Source organism: Pinus tabuliformis, chromosome 1_1, assembly GCF_031772625.1.
Source record: "Pinus tabuliformis cultivar Carrire ecotype Pingquan chromosome 1_1, CPIR1, whole genome shotgun sequence".
Classification (NCBI taxonomy): domain Eukaryota; kingdom Viridiplantae; phylum Streptophyta; class Pinopsida; order Pinales; family Pinaceae; genus Pinus; species Pinus tabuliformis.
The window spans coordinates 760,599,613-760,620,703 of NC_142297.1; the positions used below are offsets into that span (position 1 = coordinate 760,599,613).

The 21,091-nt window shown below is 35.3% G+C and overlaps 1 protein-coding gene across 15 annotated transcripts in view; it reads right to left on the bottom strand.

The window, feature by feature from the left end:
* LOC149216240 (beta-galactosidase 9-like) overlaps window positions 1–13,710 on the bottom strand; it is a 56,849-nt gene extending 43,139 nt beyond the window's left edge. Inside the window, exons 1-7 of one of the 15 annotated variants that reach the window (XR_016251107.1) lie at window positions 13,250–13,709; window positions 12,991–13,156; window positions 10,782–11,418; window positions 4,731–8,850; window positions 1,755–1,883; window positions 1,508–1,555; window positions 1,248–1,391 (exon numbers count right to left, since the gene is read on the bottom strand). Coding sequence is in view for 9 of the 15 variants with exons in the window: in XM_089392728.1 (XP_089248854.1) it covers window positions 1,248–1,421 (174 nt within the window). In the remaining 6 variants the exon portion in view is untranslated. Of the gene's footprint in view, window positions 1–1,247; window positions 1,884–4,730; window positions 8,851–10,781; window positions 11,419–12,990; window positions 13,157–13,249 lie in introns of all 15 variants that reach the window. The other 14 variants (XR_016251105.1, XM_089392728.1, XM_089392722.1 and 11 more) reach the window with 14 other exon arrangements.
* Between the last annotated feature and the right edge of the window lie 7,381 nt (window positions 13,711–21,091).

Sequence of the window (21,091 nt, forward strand, 5' to 3'; positions counted from 1 at the left end):
TAAAAATGATATTATAATTTGCAAAATGTAACTGGTACAAGATACATGCATTTACTACAGACCACATCCAACTACGAGTTTCAACTAATTTATCACAATATTGTGGTTGTGCTAGATAGCTAAGCTTTAAATTAGAACCTAGATTTTTACTCGCTTAAGTGTGAGAGAATGGTAGGCCTATGATAAGATGAACAAAATCTGAGAGAAAAAGCCACACATAGACTTCACAAATAGTAAATAAACAACGACTAGCTACCAATCTTTATTAGTTGGTAAAGCAGGGGCATTTCTTAGACCCCACTAAGGCTCACAGTTTCATATGATTTGGACCAGGTGCAATCCTGCAAAATTTAGTAGAATATATGCCTCCAACCATGGTTTCTAAACCAATGAGATTTTTCCAGAGTGTCATAAACCAGCTACATTCCATTGTAATAAAACTTGAATGAGGAAATGCACATTTGTAGAAGAGATATAAAAGGAAGAATCTTATCAAATGAACCAATAAAGAGTAAAAAAATTTCTTTTAAAAAAGTTTAAAAACTGAAACTAAGAGAGATTAGGACCCTCAAACAACAGGGGAATGACGCACAACATAAAACAGAAAGTATTATAATCAACATGAAATAAATGAAACTGGGAACATTGAAGACTTATGTATGCAATATAATGCACTAAAAATGAGAGCTACGCTAATATAAACTAGAGGAACAACCCTTCTTTCTTGGAAGTTATGTTTTTGCTTATAGGCCCATCATACATCGACATAGAAGTTTTCGCTTTATCACTCATGCACTATATAAATAACCATTGAAAGGGTAAAGTTGGAGTGGGGAAAAATACAACTGGAAATGAAAATCTGGCTTTGTGATATGATAAACCATTAAAAACAAATTTATGAAGAAAATAGTGGGGATCTAACAGAACTCAAACTAAAACATTAAAATAACTAACAAACGGAGAAATGATTACTAACATTTTTCGAAAAGTCAATGACATTAGTCTTGATGGCACATCCGAGCCTTTCGGGGCTCCATCACCTCCAGGTTTGGACTGCCCACAGTTTGGCTCCTAGTGTCACGCTACTCACTACTCGCTATGGGGTATGTATATATAATAACTACAAAGCTACATAACTTGTGATAACATTATATAATATCTGAGTCGTCTATGAAGTGAAATGGAAGATGAAATAATTATTTTTCAACACAAACTGCAGGTTGGCATGCAAGGAGATCCAAACCCACCCTCAGCGTGACAATAGGCAGATACAAAGGGAGATACAGCATTAGGAACAGAGGCGGATGACACCACCTAATAACTTTGACGCTGATTGCTAGAGCTGATATTCTACTTTCATTGTTGAAACCGCTTTGAAACCATGCAATCAACTGGAAGGCATTAAGAACAATATGTTGCATATGTAAAGAAAGGATATCAGTTCTGTCTATCAAATTGATTCAAATATTTTCTTTATACGTGAATATTGTGAAAGAATAACGCATACCAGAACACCGCGGTGGTTTGCAACAGATCGCCAATTGAAGTGGAAAGGCTGTCAAATTGCACTGGACCTCAAACGCTATACCAATTCACTGGTCTGAAACCGTAATGTATAAAACCAAAGACAAACTCTATAGTAACAAGGTAAAGACAAAGCTTTTAAATAGACACTTGTCACACATGCAAAAAGAAATGTATAATACAAAAACATATTTCAAACACGTAAAATATCGTGGGGCCCACAACTTTACCTCTGTCTCGTTTGAATGTCCAGCGTCTCTACGTCCAGCGTGTCTACCTCGTTTGAATGTCCAGCGTGTCTACCTCCTACCTTCAGTTTGCACAGCCTCGTCTAAATGGGAAGCTTGAGACCATGTTTCCTACGGAAGCGTGAGACCATGTTTACAAGAAGAAAGGATTAGAGTTTTAATGGCATCAACAATGCGAGCCAGGTGCCAAAAACTATCCGGCCATAAAACAGACAGCTAGCTAGCTAGCTTCGAACATTCTATTTAGAGTTTTACTGGCATCAATAATGCGAACCAGGTGGCACGGAGAGGAGGCCGAGAGGGGCGGTTATTTGTAGACATCAGTCAGCTCGAAATGCGGCGGGAGGAGTGGCTGGAGCCGCACCCTATCTCTTTAGTAGGGGGTTTCTATCCTAGTCACTTAGTGCCATATCTGTTTCCTGTCCGCAAGGATGAGTATAACTCAACTCGAGCCGAGCTGTATCAAGCAGTATGAATACGGAGGGGCAAGGATTTCGATCAATCAAGGGCAAATCCTGGTCAGTCAGGGCTTTCAAGAAAGCCTGTCCCGGAGCACTGTAGCTCCTCCGAGGAGCGGAATCGTACCCTCAAGGGGCGGCTAAATTTTTTATTGCCCTCAAGCTTCCGTAGCACGAACATTCCGTTTCTTGATCGAAAACTGAACTTGCAATTTTTGTTGATGAATTCAGGAAGCAGGCAGCTGGTATTGAAGGTGTTTGTGGCCCTCATACAAAGGCCTGTAGCGAACAACAGAAAGCGTAGGGAAAAAGGTTACTGGTTACTAGTTTGCTAAGTTACCGGATCCGGCACAGGCAGGTGGAGTATTGCCGGATCCATGGATCTGAACCGGATCCGGATACGGATACTCCAAAATACGGTGAAAATACATATTTTTTAAATACACAGATTTTGGAAACCGCTAGCCTTTACAGTGAAAATGCATATTTTTTAAATACACAGATTTTGGAAACCGCTAGCCTTTACAGGATACAGATCCCGCCGGTTTAAGCGTTAACCAGGGAATTAAATTTTTAATACATTATTCAATTATTGTTATCAGTTATATATAATATAGCGTAGCGTAGTGCGGGGTGCGGGGTTAATATATGCACGGTTATATTAATATATTCATATTGTAATATTACAGTTATATAATATATTTGTATGTTAATATAACAGTTATATATCGGGGTGCGGAGTTAATATATGCACGGTTATATTAATAATTTAATATATTCATATTGTAATATTACAGTTATATAATATATTTGTATGTTAATATAACAGTTATATGATATATTCGTATATTTATTATTTAATATTTATATATATATGTTATATAACATTATAATAGCAGTTATATTAATATTTATTATTTAATATATGTTATTTACTGTTTAATGTTTAAGGTTTAATATATTAATGTTTAATAACAGTTATATATATTATATTCGTATATTTATTATTTAATATTTATATATATATATATGTTATATAACATAATAATAACAGTTATATTAATATTTAATATATGTTATTTAAAATTTTAAGCCATCATGTTATTTAAATTTTTAAAATGTATTTAAAATTTAAATTTAATTTTTTTTAATGTATTTACAATTTAATTTTTAATTGTTTATGGATAATATTAATATATTATAATTTGACTTTTAAATATATTATAATTTATCCTTGGACCTTTTTGTTACTTTGTATGAGGGACGATGCACCATTTCAATGTTTTAATCTTCATATTTATGATTTTATCATTCAATGTTCTAAAAACTAAAAATGTTTGATGGTTTCATGGAGTATTTGATTTTTTAGCTTTAAGATGTTTTTTAAAAGTTTAAATATATATATATATATATATATATATATATATATATATATATATATATATATATTGTACGTGACGTATCCTTGCCGTATCCGGATCTTAGATTTTCAAAAAACTAGCGGATCCGGATCCGGATCCGGATCCGTATCCGTATCCGTATCCGAATCCGAATCCGAATCCGAATCCGAATCCGAATCCGAATCCTGGTAACTTAGCTAGTTTGCAACTTTTCTGTGCTGCGTTAAGGTTTTCTGGAAAATCGACACTGAGACTGTCATGATTTTATTTCTATGAAATGAAAATCGATACTGAGACTGTCATGCCTAGGTTCTCTATTTTTCCAGGGCAAGGGCAACCTGGTTTTCTGCGCAATGTTAAGGAGGTGCAAAGACCCATTAGCTCTTCTGGATTCAGACCAATATAAAAGACTAAAATACTTAAATTCTTGATCAATAATTTCCAAGTTCATGTTTGTTCCTCAGAGTGAATTCGACATTGAAACCCGGAATGGATTGCAGGGAACCAAAAAGCTGGATGTAGCGGGGGACGGATGGATAGATGCAGTAGAATTGGAGATCGGTGAAAGACCTAATGTTGAATGGTGCATTTTTGTTCCATCCGGCACCGGGGAGCCCAATAGATATGCCTTAGCTTCCAGTATCCGGGCAAACCCAACGTTCCTTATGGAAAGCATTATCCAGGAGCACAACATCTTACAGGGCAGGTAAGTATCGAATGGGAAAACCCTATTCCTCCTTCAATTTTCTTGACAAAGGTAGATAGAACCATAGTAGTGTTTAAAATGTTGGAAAATTACTCTAACCACCGTGTCATGCCTAGGTTCTCTATTTTTCCAGGGCAATGGCAAACTGGTTTTCTGCGTTGTGTCAGGGTTTTCTAGAAAATCGACACTTAGACTGTCATGCCTTTATTTCTACGCAGGGTTCTCTATTTTCCAGTGCAAGGGCAACCTGCTTTTCTGCGTTGCGTTAGGTTTTCTGAGGCTGTCATGCTCCTGAGATCAACTGGTAAAATCGACTCATCACAGGAAAAAGCTTATGATCCCAATATATATTTCTGTTGGGAAGAATAATGACATGAATATAACATAAGCTTACCTGAGTCCGGATTGAACAGATGAGTAGTAGTTGTGGGCCTGTCTGTTAGGCGTGTTGTAAGGTAATATTCTCTTTTGCAGAGTGTCTCTGCTCCTCAAACTAGCTGGTCGACACTCTCTGCTTCGCTCCTCTGCTCCTCGAACTTACTCCAGAGAAAGCATTTCTAGACCACCAAACTCCTCAAACTTACTCCGGAGAAAGCATTTCTAGACCACCAAACATCTGGCACACTTCAACTGTATGCAAACATCTGGCACTTGCAGACATCTGGCACTTGCAGGATGCAGGACACTGCATGCCGGACACGGAGAACAGGTAAGCTAGAACAGGTACCAAAAACTTAGGACAAACTAAGTCGTGCTTTCCATAAAATGTTCAGCTCGGCAAACTTTGGATATCTTACTTTAACACGAAAATGAGCTTCTTGAAAGCTGCGAAGCCCGCAATAAGACCCTCAACTTTGTTGTCCAATCAGAAATTACGTAATAAATTTTATATTATTTTCTAATATGAAAACTTTGGTTAAAGTTGTGATGCACATCAATTTTTTTTGGTCAAACAGAAGATTAATATGTCGTCATAACAGATCGCCAATTGAAGTGGAAAGGCTGTCAAATTGCACTGGACCTCAAACGCTATAAAACCAAAGACAAACTCTATAGTAACAAGGTAAAGACAAAGCTTTTAAATAGACACTTGTCACACATGAAAAAATAAATGTATAATACAAAAACATATTTCAAACACGTAAAATATCGTGGGGCCCACAACTTTACCTCTGTCTCGTTTGAATGTCCAGCGTCTCTACGTCCAGCGTGTCTACCTCGTTTGAATGTCCAGCGTGTCTACCTCCTACCTTCAGTTTGCAAAGCCTCGTCTAAATGGGAAGCTTGAGACCATGTTTCCTACGGAAGCGTGAGACCATGTTTACAAGAAGAAAGGATTAGAGTTTTAATGGCATCAACAATGCGAGCCAGGTGCCAAAAACAATCCGGCCATAAAACAGACAGCTAGCTAGCTAGCTTCGAACATTCTATTTAGAGTTTTACTGGCATCAATAATGCGAACCAGGTGGCACGGAGAGGAGGCCGAGAGGGGCGGTTATTCGTAGACATCAGTCAGCTCGAAATGCGGCGGGAGGAGTGGCTGGAGCCGCACCCTATCTCTTTAGTAGGGGGTTTCTATCCTAGTCACTTAGTCCCATATCTGTTTCCTGTCCGCAAGCATGAGTATAACTCAACTCGAGCCGAGCTGTATCAAGCATTATGAATACGGAGGGGCAAGGATTTCGATCAATCAAGGGCAAATCCTGGTCAGTCAGGGCTTTCACGAAAGCCTGTCCCGGAGCGTTGTAGCTCCTCCGAGGAGCGGAATCGTACCCTCAAGGGGCGGCTAAATTTTTTATTGCCCTCAAGCTTCCATAGCACGAACATTCCGTTTCTTGATCGAAAACTGAACTTGCAATTTTTGTTGATGAATTCAGGAAGCAGGCAGATGGTACTGAAGGTGTTTATGGCCCTCATACAAAGGCCTGTAGCGGACAACAGAAAGCGTAGGGAAAAAGGTTACTGGTTACTGGTTTGCAACTTTTATGTGCTGCGTTAAGGTTTTCTGGAAAATCGACACTGAGACTGTCATGCTTTTATTTCTATGAAATGAAAATCGACACTGAGACTGTCATGCCTAGGTTCTCTATTTTTCCAGGGCAAGGGCAACCTGGTTTTCTGCGCAATGTTAAGGAGGTGCAAAGACCCATTAGCTCTTCTGGATTCAGACCAATATAAAAGACTAAAATACTTAAATTCTTGATCAATAATTTCCAAGTTCATGTTTGTTCCTCAGAGTGAATTCGACATTGAAACCCGGAATGGATTGCAGGGAACCAAAAAGCTGGATGTAGCAGGGGACGGATGGATAGATGCAGTAGAATTGGAGATCGGTGAAAGACCTAATGTTGAATGGTGCATTTTTGTTCCATCCGGCACCGGGGCGCCCAATAGATATGCCTTAGCTTCCCGTATCCGGGCAAAGCCAACGTTCCTTATGGAAAGCATTATCCAGGAGCACAACATCTTACAGGGCAGGTAAGTATCGAATGGGAAAACCCTATTCCTCCTTCAATTTTCTTGACAAAGGTAGATAGAACCATAGTAGTGTTTAAAATGTTGGAAAATTACTCTAACCACCGTGTCATGCCTAGGTTCTCTATTTTTCCAGGGCAATGGCAACCTGGTTTTCTGCGTTGTGTCAGGGTTTTCTAGAAAATCAACACTGAGACTGTCATGCCTTTATTTCTACGCAGGTTTCTCTATTTTCCAGTGCGAGGGCAACCTGCTTTTCTGCGTTGCGTTAGGTTTTTCTGAGGCTGTCATGCTCCTGAGATCAACTGGTAAAATCGACTCATCACAGGAAAAAGCTTATGATCCCAATATATATTTCTGTTGGGAAGAATAATGACATGAATATAACAGAAGCTTACCTGAGTCCAGATTGAACAGATGAGTAGTAGTTGTGGGCCTGTCTATTAGGCGTGTTGTAAGGTAATATTCTCTTTTGCAGAGTGTCTCTGCTCCTCAAACTAGCTGGTCGACACTCTGTGCTTCGCTCCTCTGCTCCTCGAACTTACTCCGGACCTCGAACTTACTCCGGAGAAAGCATTTCTAGACCACCAAACTCCTCAAACTTACTCCGGCCGGAGAAAGCATTTCTAGACCACCAAACATCTGGCACACTTCAACTGTATGCAAACATCTGGCACTTGCAGACATCTGGCACTTGCAGGATGCAGGACACTACATGCCGGACACGGAGAACAAGTAAGCTAGAACAAGTACCAAAAACTTAGGACAAACTAAGTTGTGCTTTCCATAAAATGTTCAGCTCGGCAAACTTTGGATATCTTACTTTTACCCGAAAATGAGCTTTGAAAACCAACAATATTTATTTTATAAGAAAGTATATAACGAAACATGGGCATTCATTGATATTACCAACCTCTTCAAAGCCAACAATATTTATTTTATAGGAAAGTATATAACGAAACATGGGCATTCATTGATATTACCAACCTCTACCTCGCTAGGTATTCATTGATATTACCAACCTCTACCTCGCTAGGTTCTGGGTACGTTTCATGGACTACAAAGAGGCACATCACATTTTTACTGTTCCATTACATGTTTACAAACTGATTATAACTTGCATTAAAAGCTTGTAATTTTCAAAGATATATTATTCAAGAACTCAAAATTTACTTTAAACCTTACAGTGTTTTCCTTCAATTCCTAAGCAGATCTGTAACAAGACCAACACATTCAACCCGTCCATAAGAACACTTTATTTCTACAGCCCAACAGTTTGCAACATGGTGAGCCATTTTTTTCTATAAATTCTAATTGAAACACATACACTCCTTATCAATTCCAAGTTCTATTAGAAACACATAGGTCCATCCTATGAAGTACCCCAGCATCTCATTGTTAACAATGCCCTGTCCATAAGAAGGAAGCTTGATATTTTCAATGGGTGCATGACAAAGAAATAATTTAAGATAACATTGTCATAGTAGGCTACTAACTAGACTTAATAAAGAATTTGACAAGATGCACTTATCTGAGCTTATTAACCATAATATTAAATTCCATTGTGATTTGTATACATGTTGACATCAAAAGAGCTTTCTGATCTTTGCAACAGATTCCCAAAGACAAATCTTTAAGGGTGATTTTAGAGCCATTTTCTCTTCCCAAATTACAAATCAACAACACTTTGAACTTTGGATGAGATTTATCATCAAGATTGACAAAGTGTTCAATCTTAACAAGTGTGAATTATCATTCTCTCAAGAGCCCTTGACGGGGTGATATTTGTAATGTTTACAACTAATTGTCATTCCATAGTAATAATGCATATTAAATGTATACAGGAAGAGAGAAATTGAATCATGCATGAGAAAACAGATTTGAAGAGAAATTAATAAATGATTAAAAGGATAGTAAGCCTCATTTCTAAAGATCTAAACAATTTGAGCATCTGCAAATCGAAGCTTGCTTCCGTCATAGTAATAAAGGTCCTTGAAGTTCACAAAAAATACCTTCTGCAGTCTCTGAATGTAGATAATCTGTAGAATGAAACTCAAAGCTATTACACACCTCTTTACAAATAATCTCATTTGAGTTTTAAGAAATAGAAAAATACAAGGGAATCATTATCTTTTAGGGTATTGGTTTCTCAAATGTTCTTATAAATAAATAAGAGATCTTCCCTGATTCTAAACGGCACTACTGAATTTATTGCATTTGGAATACAACATAAAAAGAACATAATTCTGTTTATGTATTTTCTTTTATGAAAGACATATAGCACTAAAGAAACAACTCTAGAATTTTGGTAAATTGTTGAAGGTTGGCATCATGGACAATGCTTACCCTAGACTCAATCCTGATGGGCATATAGAGATGGAAAACATAAGATTGAATGGAGAGGGATCTGAATAATTATCTTTTTTGTATCCAAGGTGGTTAATCCATATTCTTTGATCTTTGTACCCAAATATTTAGCAGAAATCTCATCTAGAACCACCAAGATTTGTTTCAATTCATTTAGCTTATGTGGCCACAATAAAACACTCTTATTTTCTCATCTTTGACCATCAGATTTGTGAAATTTTGAACATGCCCAAATTCTTTTAGGATGACTTTAGGCATGACACATGGGAAATCAACCTCCAACATGTTCTCTTCTAAGACATAGTGCTACAAACATAAATCACATATAATTGTTTTCATATTTTAAACTACCAGCAGTAAAAATGATATTATAATTTGCAAAATGTAACTGGTACAAGATACATGCATTTACTACAGACCACATCCAACTACGAGTTTCAACTAATTTATCACAATATTGTGGTTGTGCTAGATAGCTAAGCTTTAAATTAGAACCTAGATTTTTACTCGCTTAAGTGTGAGAGAATGGTAGGCTATGATAAGATGAACAAAATCTGAGAGAAAAAGCCACACATAGACTTCACAAATAGTAAATAAACAACGACTAGCTACCAATCTTTATTAGTTGGTAAAGCAGGGGCATTTCTTAGACCCCACTAAGGCTCACAGTTTCATGTGATTTGGACCAGGTGCAATCCTGCAAAATTTAGTAGAATATATGCCTCCAACCATGGTTTCTAAACCAATGAGATTTTTCCAGAGTGTCATAAACCAGCTACATTCCATTGTAATAAAACTTGAATGAGGAAATGCACATTTGTAGAAGAGATATAAAAGGAAGAATCTTATCAAATGAACCAATAAAGAGTAAAAAAATTTCTTTTAAAAAAGTTTAAAAACTGAAACTAAGAGAGATTAGGACCCTCAAACAACAGGGGAATGACGCACAACATAAAACAGAAAGTATTATAATCAACATGAAATAAATGAAACTGGGAACATTGAAGACTTATGTAAGCAATATAATGCACTAAAAATGAGAGCTACGCTAATATAAACTAGAGGAACAACCCTTCTTTCTTGGAAGTTATGTTTTTGCTTATAGGCCCATCATACATCGACATAGAAGTTTTCGCTTTATCACTCATGCACTATATAAATAACCATTGAAAGGGTAAAGTTGGAGTGGGGAGAAATACAACTGGAAATGAAAATCTGGCTTTGTGATATGATAAACCATTAAAAACAAATTTATGAAGAAAATAGTGGGGATCTAACAGAACTCAAACTAAAACATTAAAATAACTAACAAACGGAGAAATGATAACTAACATTTTTCGAAAAGTCAATGACATTAGTCTTGATGGCACATCCGAGCCTTTCGGGGCTCCATCACCTCCGGGTTTGGACTGCCCACAGTTTGGCTCCTAGTGTCACGCTACTCACTACTCGCTATGGGGTATGTATATATAATAACTACAAAGCTACATAACTTGTGATAACATTATATAATATCTGAGTCGTCTATGAAGTGAAATGGAAGACGATATAATTATTTTTCAACACAAACTGCAAGTTGGCATGCAAGGAGATCCAAACCCACCCTCAGCGTGATAATAGGCAGATACAAAGGGAGCTACGGCATTAGGAACAGAGGCGGATGACACCACCCTAATAACTTTGACGCTGATTGCTAGAGCTGATATTCTACTTTCATTGTTGAAACCGCTTTGAAACCATGCAATCAACTGGAAGGCATTAAGAACAATATGTTGCATATGTAAAGAAAGGATATCAGTTCTGTCTATCAAATTGATTCAAATATTTTCTTTATACGTGAATATTGTCAAAGAATAACGCATACCAGAACACCGCGGTGGTTTGCAACGGATCGCCAATTGAAGTGGAAAGGCTGTCAAATTGCACTGGACCTCAAACCCTATACCAATTCACTGGTCTGAAACCGTAATGTATAAAACCAAAGACAAACTCTATAGTAACAAGGTAAAGACAAAGCTTTTAAATAGACACTTGTCACACATGCAAAAAGAAATGTATAATACAAAAACTTGTTTCAAACATGTAAAATACCGTGGGGCCCACAACTTTACCTCTGTCTCGTTTGAATGTCCAGCGTCTCTACGTCCAGCGTGTCTACCTCGTTTGAATGTCCAGCGTGTCTACCTCCAACGTTCAGTTTGCAAAGCCTCGTCTAAATGGGAAGCTTGAGACCATGTTTCCTACGGAAGCGTGAGACCATGTTTACAAGAAAGGATTAGAGTTTTAATGGCATCAACAATGCGAGCCAGGTGCCAAAAACAATCCGGCCATAAAACAGACAGCTAGCTAGCTAGCTTTGAACATTCTATTTAGAGTTTTACTGGCATCAATAATGCGAACCAGGTGGCACGGAGAGGAGGCCGAGAGGGACGGTTATTCGTAGACATCAGTCAGCTCGAAATGCGGCGGGAGGAGTGGCTGGAGCCGCACCCTATCTCTTTAGTAGGGGGTTTCTATCCTAGTCACTTAGTGCCATATCTGTTTCCTGTCCGCAAGGATGAGTATAACTCAACTCGAGCCGAGCTGTATCAAACAGTATGAATACGGAGGGGCAAGGATTTCGATCAATCAAGGGCTAATCCTGGTCAGTCAGGGCTTTCACGAAAGCCTGTCCCGGAGCGCTGTAGCTCCTCCGAGGAGCGGAATCGTACCCTCAAGGGGCGGCTAAATTTTTTATTGCCCTCAAGCTTCCGTAGCACGAACATTCCGTTTCTTGATCGAAAACTGAACTTGCAATTTTTGTTGATGAATTCAGGAAGCAGGCAGCTGGTACTGAAGGTGTCTGTGGCCCTCATACAAAGGCCTGTAGCGGACAACAGAAAGCGTAGGGAAAAAGGTTACTGGTTACTGGTTTGCAACTTTTCTGTGCTGCGTTAAGGTTTTCTGGAAAATCGACACTGAGACTGTCATGCTTTTATTTCTATGAAATGAAAATCGATACTGAGACTGTCATGCCTAGGTTCTCTATTTTTCCAGGGCAAGGGCAACCTGGTTTTCTGCGCAATGTTAACGAGGTGCAAAGACCCATTAGCTCTTCTGGATTCAGACCAATATAAAAGACTAAAATACTTAAATTCTTGATCAATAATTTCCAAGTTCATGTTTGTTCCTCAGAGTGAATTCGACATTGAACCCGGAATGGATTGCAGGGAACCAAAAAGCTGGATGTAGCGGGGGACGGATGGATAGATACAGTAGAATTGGAGATCGGTGAAAGACCTAATGTTGAATGGTGCATTTTTGTTCCATCCGGCACCGGGGCGCCCAATAGATATGCCTTAGCTTCCAGTGTCCGGGCAAAGCCAACGTTTCTTATGGAAAGCATTATCCAGGAGCACCACATCTTACAGGGCAGGTAAGTATCGAATGGGAAAACCCTATTCCTCTTTCAATTTTCTTGACAAAGGTAGATAGAACCATAGTAGTGTTTAAAATGTTGGAAAATTACTCTAACCACCGTGTCATGCCTAGGTTCTCTATTTTTCCAGGGCAATGGCAACCTGGTTTTCTGCGCTGTGTCAGGGTTTTCTAGAAAATCGACACTGAGACTGTCATGCCAAGTCTCATGCCTTTATTTCTACGCAGGGTTCTCTATTTTCCAGTGCAAGGGCAACCTGCTTTTCTGCGTTGCGTTAGGTTTTTCATGCTCCTGAGGTCAACTGGTAAAATCGACTCATCACAGGAAAAAGCTTATGATCCCAATATATATTTCTGTTGGGAAGAATAATGACATGAATATAACAGAAGCTTACCTGAGTCTGGATTGAACAGATGAGTAGTAGTTGTGGGCCTGTCTGTTAGGCGTGTTGTAAGGTAATATTCTCTTTTGCAGAGTGTCTCTGCTCCTCAAACTAGCTGGCGGACACTCTCTGCTTCGCTCCTCTGCTCCTCGAACTTACTCAGGACCTTGAACTTACTCTGGTAAAATCGACTCATCACAGGAAAAAGCTTATGATCCCAATATATATTTCTGTTGGGAAGAATAATGACATGAATATAACAGAAGCTTACCTGAGTCTGGATTGAACAGATGAGTAGTAGTTGTGGGCCTGTCTGTTAGGCGTGTTGTAAGGTAATATTCTGTCTCTGCTCCTCAAACTAGCTGGCGCACACTCTCTGCTTCGCTCCTCTGCTCCTCGAACTTACACAGGACCTTGAACTTACTCTGGAGAAAGCATTTCTAGACCACCAAACTCTTCAAACTTAGTCCGGCCGGAGAAAGCATTTCTAGATCACCAAACATCTGGCACACTTCAACCGTATGCAAACATTTGGCACTTGCAGACATACATTTGGCACTTGCAGACATACATTTGGCACTTGCAGACATCTGGCACTTGCAGGATGCAGGACACTGCATGCCGAACACGGAGAACAGGTAAGCTAGAACAGGTACCAAAAACTTAGGACAAACTAAGTTTAAGTTGGGCTTTCCATAAAATGTTCAGGTCGGCAAACTTTGGGTATCTTACTTTTATGGGAAAATGAGCTTTTTGAAAGCTTGAAAGCTGCAAGTCCCCCGATGAGACCTCAACTTTGTTGTCCAAATCAGAAATTACGTAATAAATTTTATATTATTTTCTAATATGAAAACTTTGGTTAAGATTGTGATCCACATCAATTTTTTTGGTCAAAATTAGTCAAAATTGGTCAAAGAGAAGATTAATATGTGGTCAACGATCGCTATCCATGGCTATTAGTCTATTAGTCTAGGCTAGACTAATAAGGGATGGCCAAGAAATTGAAGAACTCAAACTAATCCATGGCTATTAGTCTATTAGTCTAGGCTAGACTAATAAGGGATGGCCAAGAAATTGAAGAACTCAAACTAATAAATACATATTGATGTTTATATCAAATAATTTTTTAATAACATATTAATTTTTTTTAGAAAAAAATGAAATAATATATATAAAATAATAAATTTTAATATAAATAAATATATAACTAACAAGATAAGTACATAATTATAACTAAGAAGATAAGTACATAATTAAAGGTGTTTTTTTTGTCATATGACCATATAAATATAATTTTCTCAATAATTTATTACACAAACAAAATTAGATGTTGATCTTTCTAAAAGTAAAATTCATATGAGTAATTATTAATAGTAAGGGTTTACTACGAAGGAAAATAATTAAAAACCTTTTTTATTAATTACATTTTTTTTTATAATTTTTTAATTTCGCTTACATGCTTTTTAGTTTTTGGCATTTTCATTTTTTGGTTTTTAAAAAAAATAATTAAAAATATTATTTTAATAATTTTCTAATTTCATTTACATGCTTCTTAGTTTTTCACATTTTCATTTTTTTGGTTTTTTTATATGTTTTTTATTGCTAATTTATAGTAAATAAGAAAGTGTAATGTGGTTAACAGGTTTAAGATAGCTTTTCATGTTTAATCAAAGCTTAAAATAGGAAAATGACATTGAACAATGGTCTACATGTTCAAAATGGTTCTCTAGTTTGACTATATTTTACCATGATGCGTATGGGTGACTAAGGTTGATATAATGATATGTAACATTTACTAATATTACTAAGTACAGTAAGCTTGATATATCAAGTTTTCTAAGGTGATATATCACTAGTTTAGAGTGTTTGCTAGGTTTATAGAGACTATTAGCTTTAACTATGAAAATGATAGTTCTTCCGAGATTAACTATTGCGAAACAAGGTTAATCATGGTCAAATGTGGTTGAGCCTACTCAACTATATCTAATAATGTCAATTATGAGGATAGCCAACTTTTCTTAACCAAGGTAAAACATAGATAAACCAACTTCAGCAATGCTCTAAATGTTCAAAATCGTTTACTATGGTAAACTATGTTCAACATGGCTAACAAGGCCAACCATTCTAAATAAGGACAAATTGATCAAACCATGTTCACCCATGGTTAACATGTTTCGTATTATTAATATTGGTTGAATAATATTGTCATGGTTGACTATGCTTGAACATAGGTTGACCATGGTTAAAACGATTTACCATGTTTGATTAGGATTATCTATGATGCTTATGGATGACTAAGGTTGATATAAAAAAATTATTTGGTTTACTAGCTTTACTAAGGCTATGTTATTAGGTTTATGAACCTATAAAATTTAATAGGTTTATTAGTTTGACCAAGATTTACATGGTTAAGTTAGTTTTACTAGCTTGACCTATGTTTTTTGACTGAGAATGATTAGTGAGAAAGCTGATGTATAACAAACTTCTAGCATTGGCTCAATTTAGAAATGTCTTCTTTGGTGAATTTAAAATTGTCTTCTTTGTTAAAATTATTGAGGGATTTTTTGATTTGGAGAGTTGCCCTAATGATACCAGAGTTGTGAAAAGGAACAAGAGCTAAAATTTTGGATTGATCAAACCAAAGAATGTGCCATGAGTCAAATTAGTGTTCAACAATGGTTCACTTTGATAACCAGATATGTGTAGTATATGTTATATGCTCCTTGATATCAGGTTTGAAGGGATGACCTATCTTGTCACTATAAGACTTTCGACATGAACATGGAATTTCTTAAACGCTTAAACATGAAATGGATTCAAACATATCCTTCGTTGAGTAGACTATTTGATTTAAAGTTTTTTTATGTTTAAAGGTGGTTTTAATGTTCATTTTTTATAGGATTATGGACATGACGTTAGTGGTACTTTTAATATAAGGAAGATTGTCTTCTCCTTTGCGAGGAGGGGAAAAAGGGGATTTTGGATTGTACACATCATGAAACGATTTAAAATTTGAGATGAGGTGTAGTCGTTGGCTCCAAAAGCTTGGAAAAGGTAAGATTTTGGCTTTTATTGACTGAAGGAACTACAAGTAGAAATTTTAAAGACTCAAGAGATGAGAAATTTGAGGACAACATACTTTTAGGATGGCTGGTCATTTGAATGGGCATGGAAATACCAATCAATATGGGTATTTCTGTGGTAAGCTTGATGGATTAGGGAACCATCAAGTTTTTGTAAAGTGAGAACATTATCGAAGGGGAGGGATTAATTAGATGTAATCTTCATGGTTAATCGAACATGAATAGAAATGTTTTTGAGATGAGAGAGATGTGCTTTAAGGTGGCTTTAAGCTTAGTTATTCTTTTCTAATAAATGACAAAAGTGTCCGAAAAACAGAAGCAACACTTCATCATTTTATGCGAAGAGTTAATGACTTTGCATTCAAAAAACTCAATGAACATGTTAGCGAAAACAGGAGAAAGGAATGAAACCATTTCTTGTGGGACAATTAACGTTCTATGAATGATTGGTGGCACTTGGTATGTTGCCATTGGTGTAAAGTGGACTAGCATTGATGCAAATTCTAGGAAGAGAGTTTGAAGCAACGTTTTAGTTAGAAAATGTTATGAAGGACTCCATTTAACCTTATCCGCTATGAATTTCTTTGAATAAGATTTCCAATATTATGTGGAACTCCATAAATGGATCTTGGAATAAAACACTTTTATCATCTATCCAAAACTTCACAAACAAACTTTCAATAATGTTAAATACTACCTCGTGCATCATTTTGGACATCTGTTGCTCGAGAGAGCACTGCGACGAGCGAAAAACATATCAGAGAGATCAATATAATCGCAGAGGAAGAAGCCATCTTTAATCCTATGAAACCAAACCTACTTTGCCTTTTCTTTTAAACTGGATGAGTCGTTATGCACGCAGCTCCTACCATTTTATAATCGTTTGCGTTGCCATTTTGAGCCCTCATCCACCTCGCTAAAAGTTAGGGTTTTGCACACTGTAATAATGCTTTGTTTCAATTTCAGTGGGGAGGTATGGATATTTCCCAGTCAGTACTGGATCTTTTCTCAGAGGGGAAGGAATGTTACCATTTTCAAGGTAGGAACTGTGAGATCTTAATGCAAAGTGAGACATTAGAAGTTTCTGATATACACTTTTAGAAAACCATAGAATCGTATTTATAGATGAAAAATTGATGTTTCAAATTTTAATTTATAGGCTATTAAATTATATAAAATGAGACAACATAAGGATGGATCTTTTCTATTATAAAACAAGGGTTGGCCAAGAAATTGAAAAACTCAAATTAACAATGCATATTGATGTTTAATCATGTAAATAACATCAATAATGCAAATATAAATTATCATGATTAATATAAATACCGAATAATTTTATTAGTTAAAAAAAAAAAAAAGTTAAATAATATATATTAACTAATAATTTAATATAAATAAGTATATAACTAAGTACATTCTTCTCATGGCTCTTTTCGGCGCACGACTTCTCTTTCCTGAATGTAATTTTTTGGGGTCCCTGCTGGCTCATTGCCTTCCGGGTGCACTTGATGGTGCTGATCTTTATCTTTCAGTAGCGACTCTGTTCTCTCCCCTGTCTCATGGCAAAGAACGAGTCCACTAGCAATGCTTTGCCTACGTTGTGTAACTACCTATTATACTTAATAGATGGTTAGTTTTTTTCGGTGGAAAAAAAAAAACCAGATAAGTACATAATTAAAAGTGTCTTTTCTCATATAATTACATATATACAATTTTCTCAGTAATTTATTACACAAACAAAATTAGTTCTAATCCTTTTAAAATTAAAATTCATATGAGTAATTATTAATTATTAATAATAAGACTTTACTGCGAAGGAAAATAATTAAAAACTTCTTTTTCTCAATTATTTTTTATAATAATTAAAAACCTCTTTTTCTCAATTATTTTTTTATAGTGTTTTAATTTCATCTGTATGCCTCTTAGTTTTTGACATTTTCAATTTATTTATTTTTACACTTTTAGAAATCCATAGAAACGTATTTATACAAGAAAATTCGATGTTTCAACTTTTAATTTATAGGTTATTAAAATATATAAAAGGAAACAACACAATGATGGACATTTTCTATTATAAGATAAGGGATGGCCAAGAAATTGAAGAACTCAAACTAATAATGCATATTGATGTTTAATAACGTAAATATAAATTACTAATAATGGATTAATATAAATATCAAATAATTTTTTAATAACATATTAGTTTTTTTAAGAAAAAGTGAAATAATATATACTAAATAATAAATTTTAATATAGTTAGAAAATCTTCGGCAAAAATCACATAATCACATAACAAAAGATTGATTATGTGATTTTTGCCGAAGATTTTCTAACAATGTTATGGATCACAGAAGTCTAAATTCCTTAATAAATTTTAATATAAATAAGTATATAACTAACAAGATAAGTACATAATTATAACTAAGAAGATAAGTACATAATTAAAGGTGTTTTTTTGTCATATGACTATACAAATATAATTTTCTCAATAATTTATTACACAAACAAAATTAGATGTTGATCTTTCTAAAAGTAAAATTCATATGAGTAATTATTAATAGTAAGGGTTTACTACGAAGGAAAATAATTAAAAATATTTTTTATTAATTACAATTTTTTTTATTTATAAATTTTTAATTTCATTTATATGCTTTTTAGTTTTTGCCATTTTCATTTTTTTGGGTTTTAATAGAAAATAATTAAAAATCTTATTTTAATAATTTTCTAATTTCATTTACATGTTTTTCACATTTTCATTTTTTTGGTTTTTTATATGTTTTTTATTGCTAATTTATAGTAAATAAGAAAGTGTAATGGGGTTTAACTTTTCATGTTTAATCAAAGCTTAAAATAGGCAAATGACATTCAACAATGGTCTACATGTTCAAAATGGTTGTCTCTAGTTTGACTATATTTTACCATGATGCGTATGGGTGACTAATGCTGATATAATGACATGTAACATTTACTAATATTACTAAGTATAGTAAGCTTGATATATCAAGTTTTCTAAGTTGATATATCACTAGTTTAGAGGGTTTCCTAGGTTTATATAGACTGTTAGCTTTAACTATGAAAATGTTAGTTCTTCTGAGATTAACTATTGTGAAACAAGGTTAATCATGGTCAAATGTGGTTGAGCCTACTCAACTATATCTAATAATGTCAATTATGAAGATAGCCAACTTTGCTTAACCAAGGTAAAACATAGATAAACCAACTTCATCAATGCTCTAAATGTTCAAAATCGTTTACTATGGTAAACTATGTTCAACATGGCTAACAAGGCCAACCATTCTAAATTAAGGACAAATTGATCAAACCATGTTCACTCATGGTTAACATGTTTCCTATTATTAATAATGGTTGAATAATATTGTCATGGTTGACTATGCTTGAACATAGGTTGAACATGGTTAAAATGATTTACCATGTTTGATTAGGATTGTCTATGATGCTCATGGATGACTAAGGTTGATATAAAAAAATTATTTGGTTTACTAGCTTTACTAGCTTTACTAAGGCTATGTTATTAGGTTTAAGAACCTATAAAATTTAATAGGTTTACTAGTTTGACCAAGAAATACATGGTTAAGTTAGTTTTACTAGCTTGACCTATGTTTTTTGACTGAGAATCTATTAGTGAGAAAGGTGATGTATAACAAACTTCTAGAATTGGATCAATTTAGAAAAGGTGATGTATAACAAACTTCTAGAATTGGATCAATTTAGAAATGTTTTCTTTGGTGAATTTAAAATTGTCTTCTTTGTTGAAATTACTGAGGGATTTTTTGATTTAGATAGTTGCCCTAATGATACCAGAGTTGTGAAAAGGGACAAGAGCTAAAATTTTGGATTGATCAAAACAAAGAAAGTGCCATGAGTCAAATTAGTGTTCAACAATGGCTCACTTTGATAACCATATATGTCTAGTATATGTTATATGGTCCTTGATGTCAGGTTTGATGGGATGACCTGTCTTGTCACTATAAGACTTTCGACATGAACATGGAATTTAATAAACGCTTAAACATGACATGGATTCAAACATATCCTTCGTTGAGTAGACTATCTGATTTAAAGTTTTTTTATGTTTAAAGGTGGTTTTAATGTTCATTTTTTATAGGATTATAGGCATGAGGTTAGTGGTACCTTTAATATAAGGAATATTGACTTCTCCTTTGCGAGGAGAGGGGGAAAAATGGGATTCTTGATTGTACACATCATGAAACAGTTTAAAATTTGAGATGAGGTGTAGTCGTTGGCTCCAAAAGCTTGGAAAAGGTGGGATTTTGGCTTTTATTGAGTGAAGGAACTACAAGTAGAAATTTTGAGGGCTCAAGAGATGAGAAATTTGAGGAAAACATACTTTTAGGATGGGTTGTCATTTGAATTGGCGTGGAAATGCCAATCAATGTCGGTATTTTTGTGGTAAGCTTGATGGATTAGGGAACCATCAAGTTTTTGTAAAATGAGAACATTATCGAAGGGGAGGGATTCATTAGATGTAATCTTCATGGTGAATTGAACATGAATAGAAATTTTTTTGAGATGAGAGGGATGTGCTTTAAGGTGGCTTTAAGCTTAGTTATTCTTTTCTAATAAATGACAAAAGTGTCCGAAAAACCAGAAGCAACACTTCATCATTTTTTGCCAAGAGTTAATAGCTTTGTATTCAAAAAAATCAATGAACATGTTAGCGAAAACATGAGAGAGGAATGAAACCATTTCTTGTGGGACAATTAACATTCTATAAATGATTGGTGGCACTTGGTATGTTGCCATTGGTGTAAACTGGACTAGCATTGATGCAAATTATAGGAAGAGAGTTTGAAGCAATGTTTTAGTTAGAAAATGTTATGAAGGACTCAGTTTAACCTTATCCGCTATAAATTTATTTGAATAAGATTTCCAATATTATGTGGAAGTCCAGAAATGGATCTGAGAATAAAACGTTATTGATTGTTGAAGTTAGGGCCCTTAAGTCCTTAGCAAGGTGAATTTTAGAACGTAAGGATGTATGAATATCC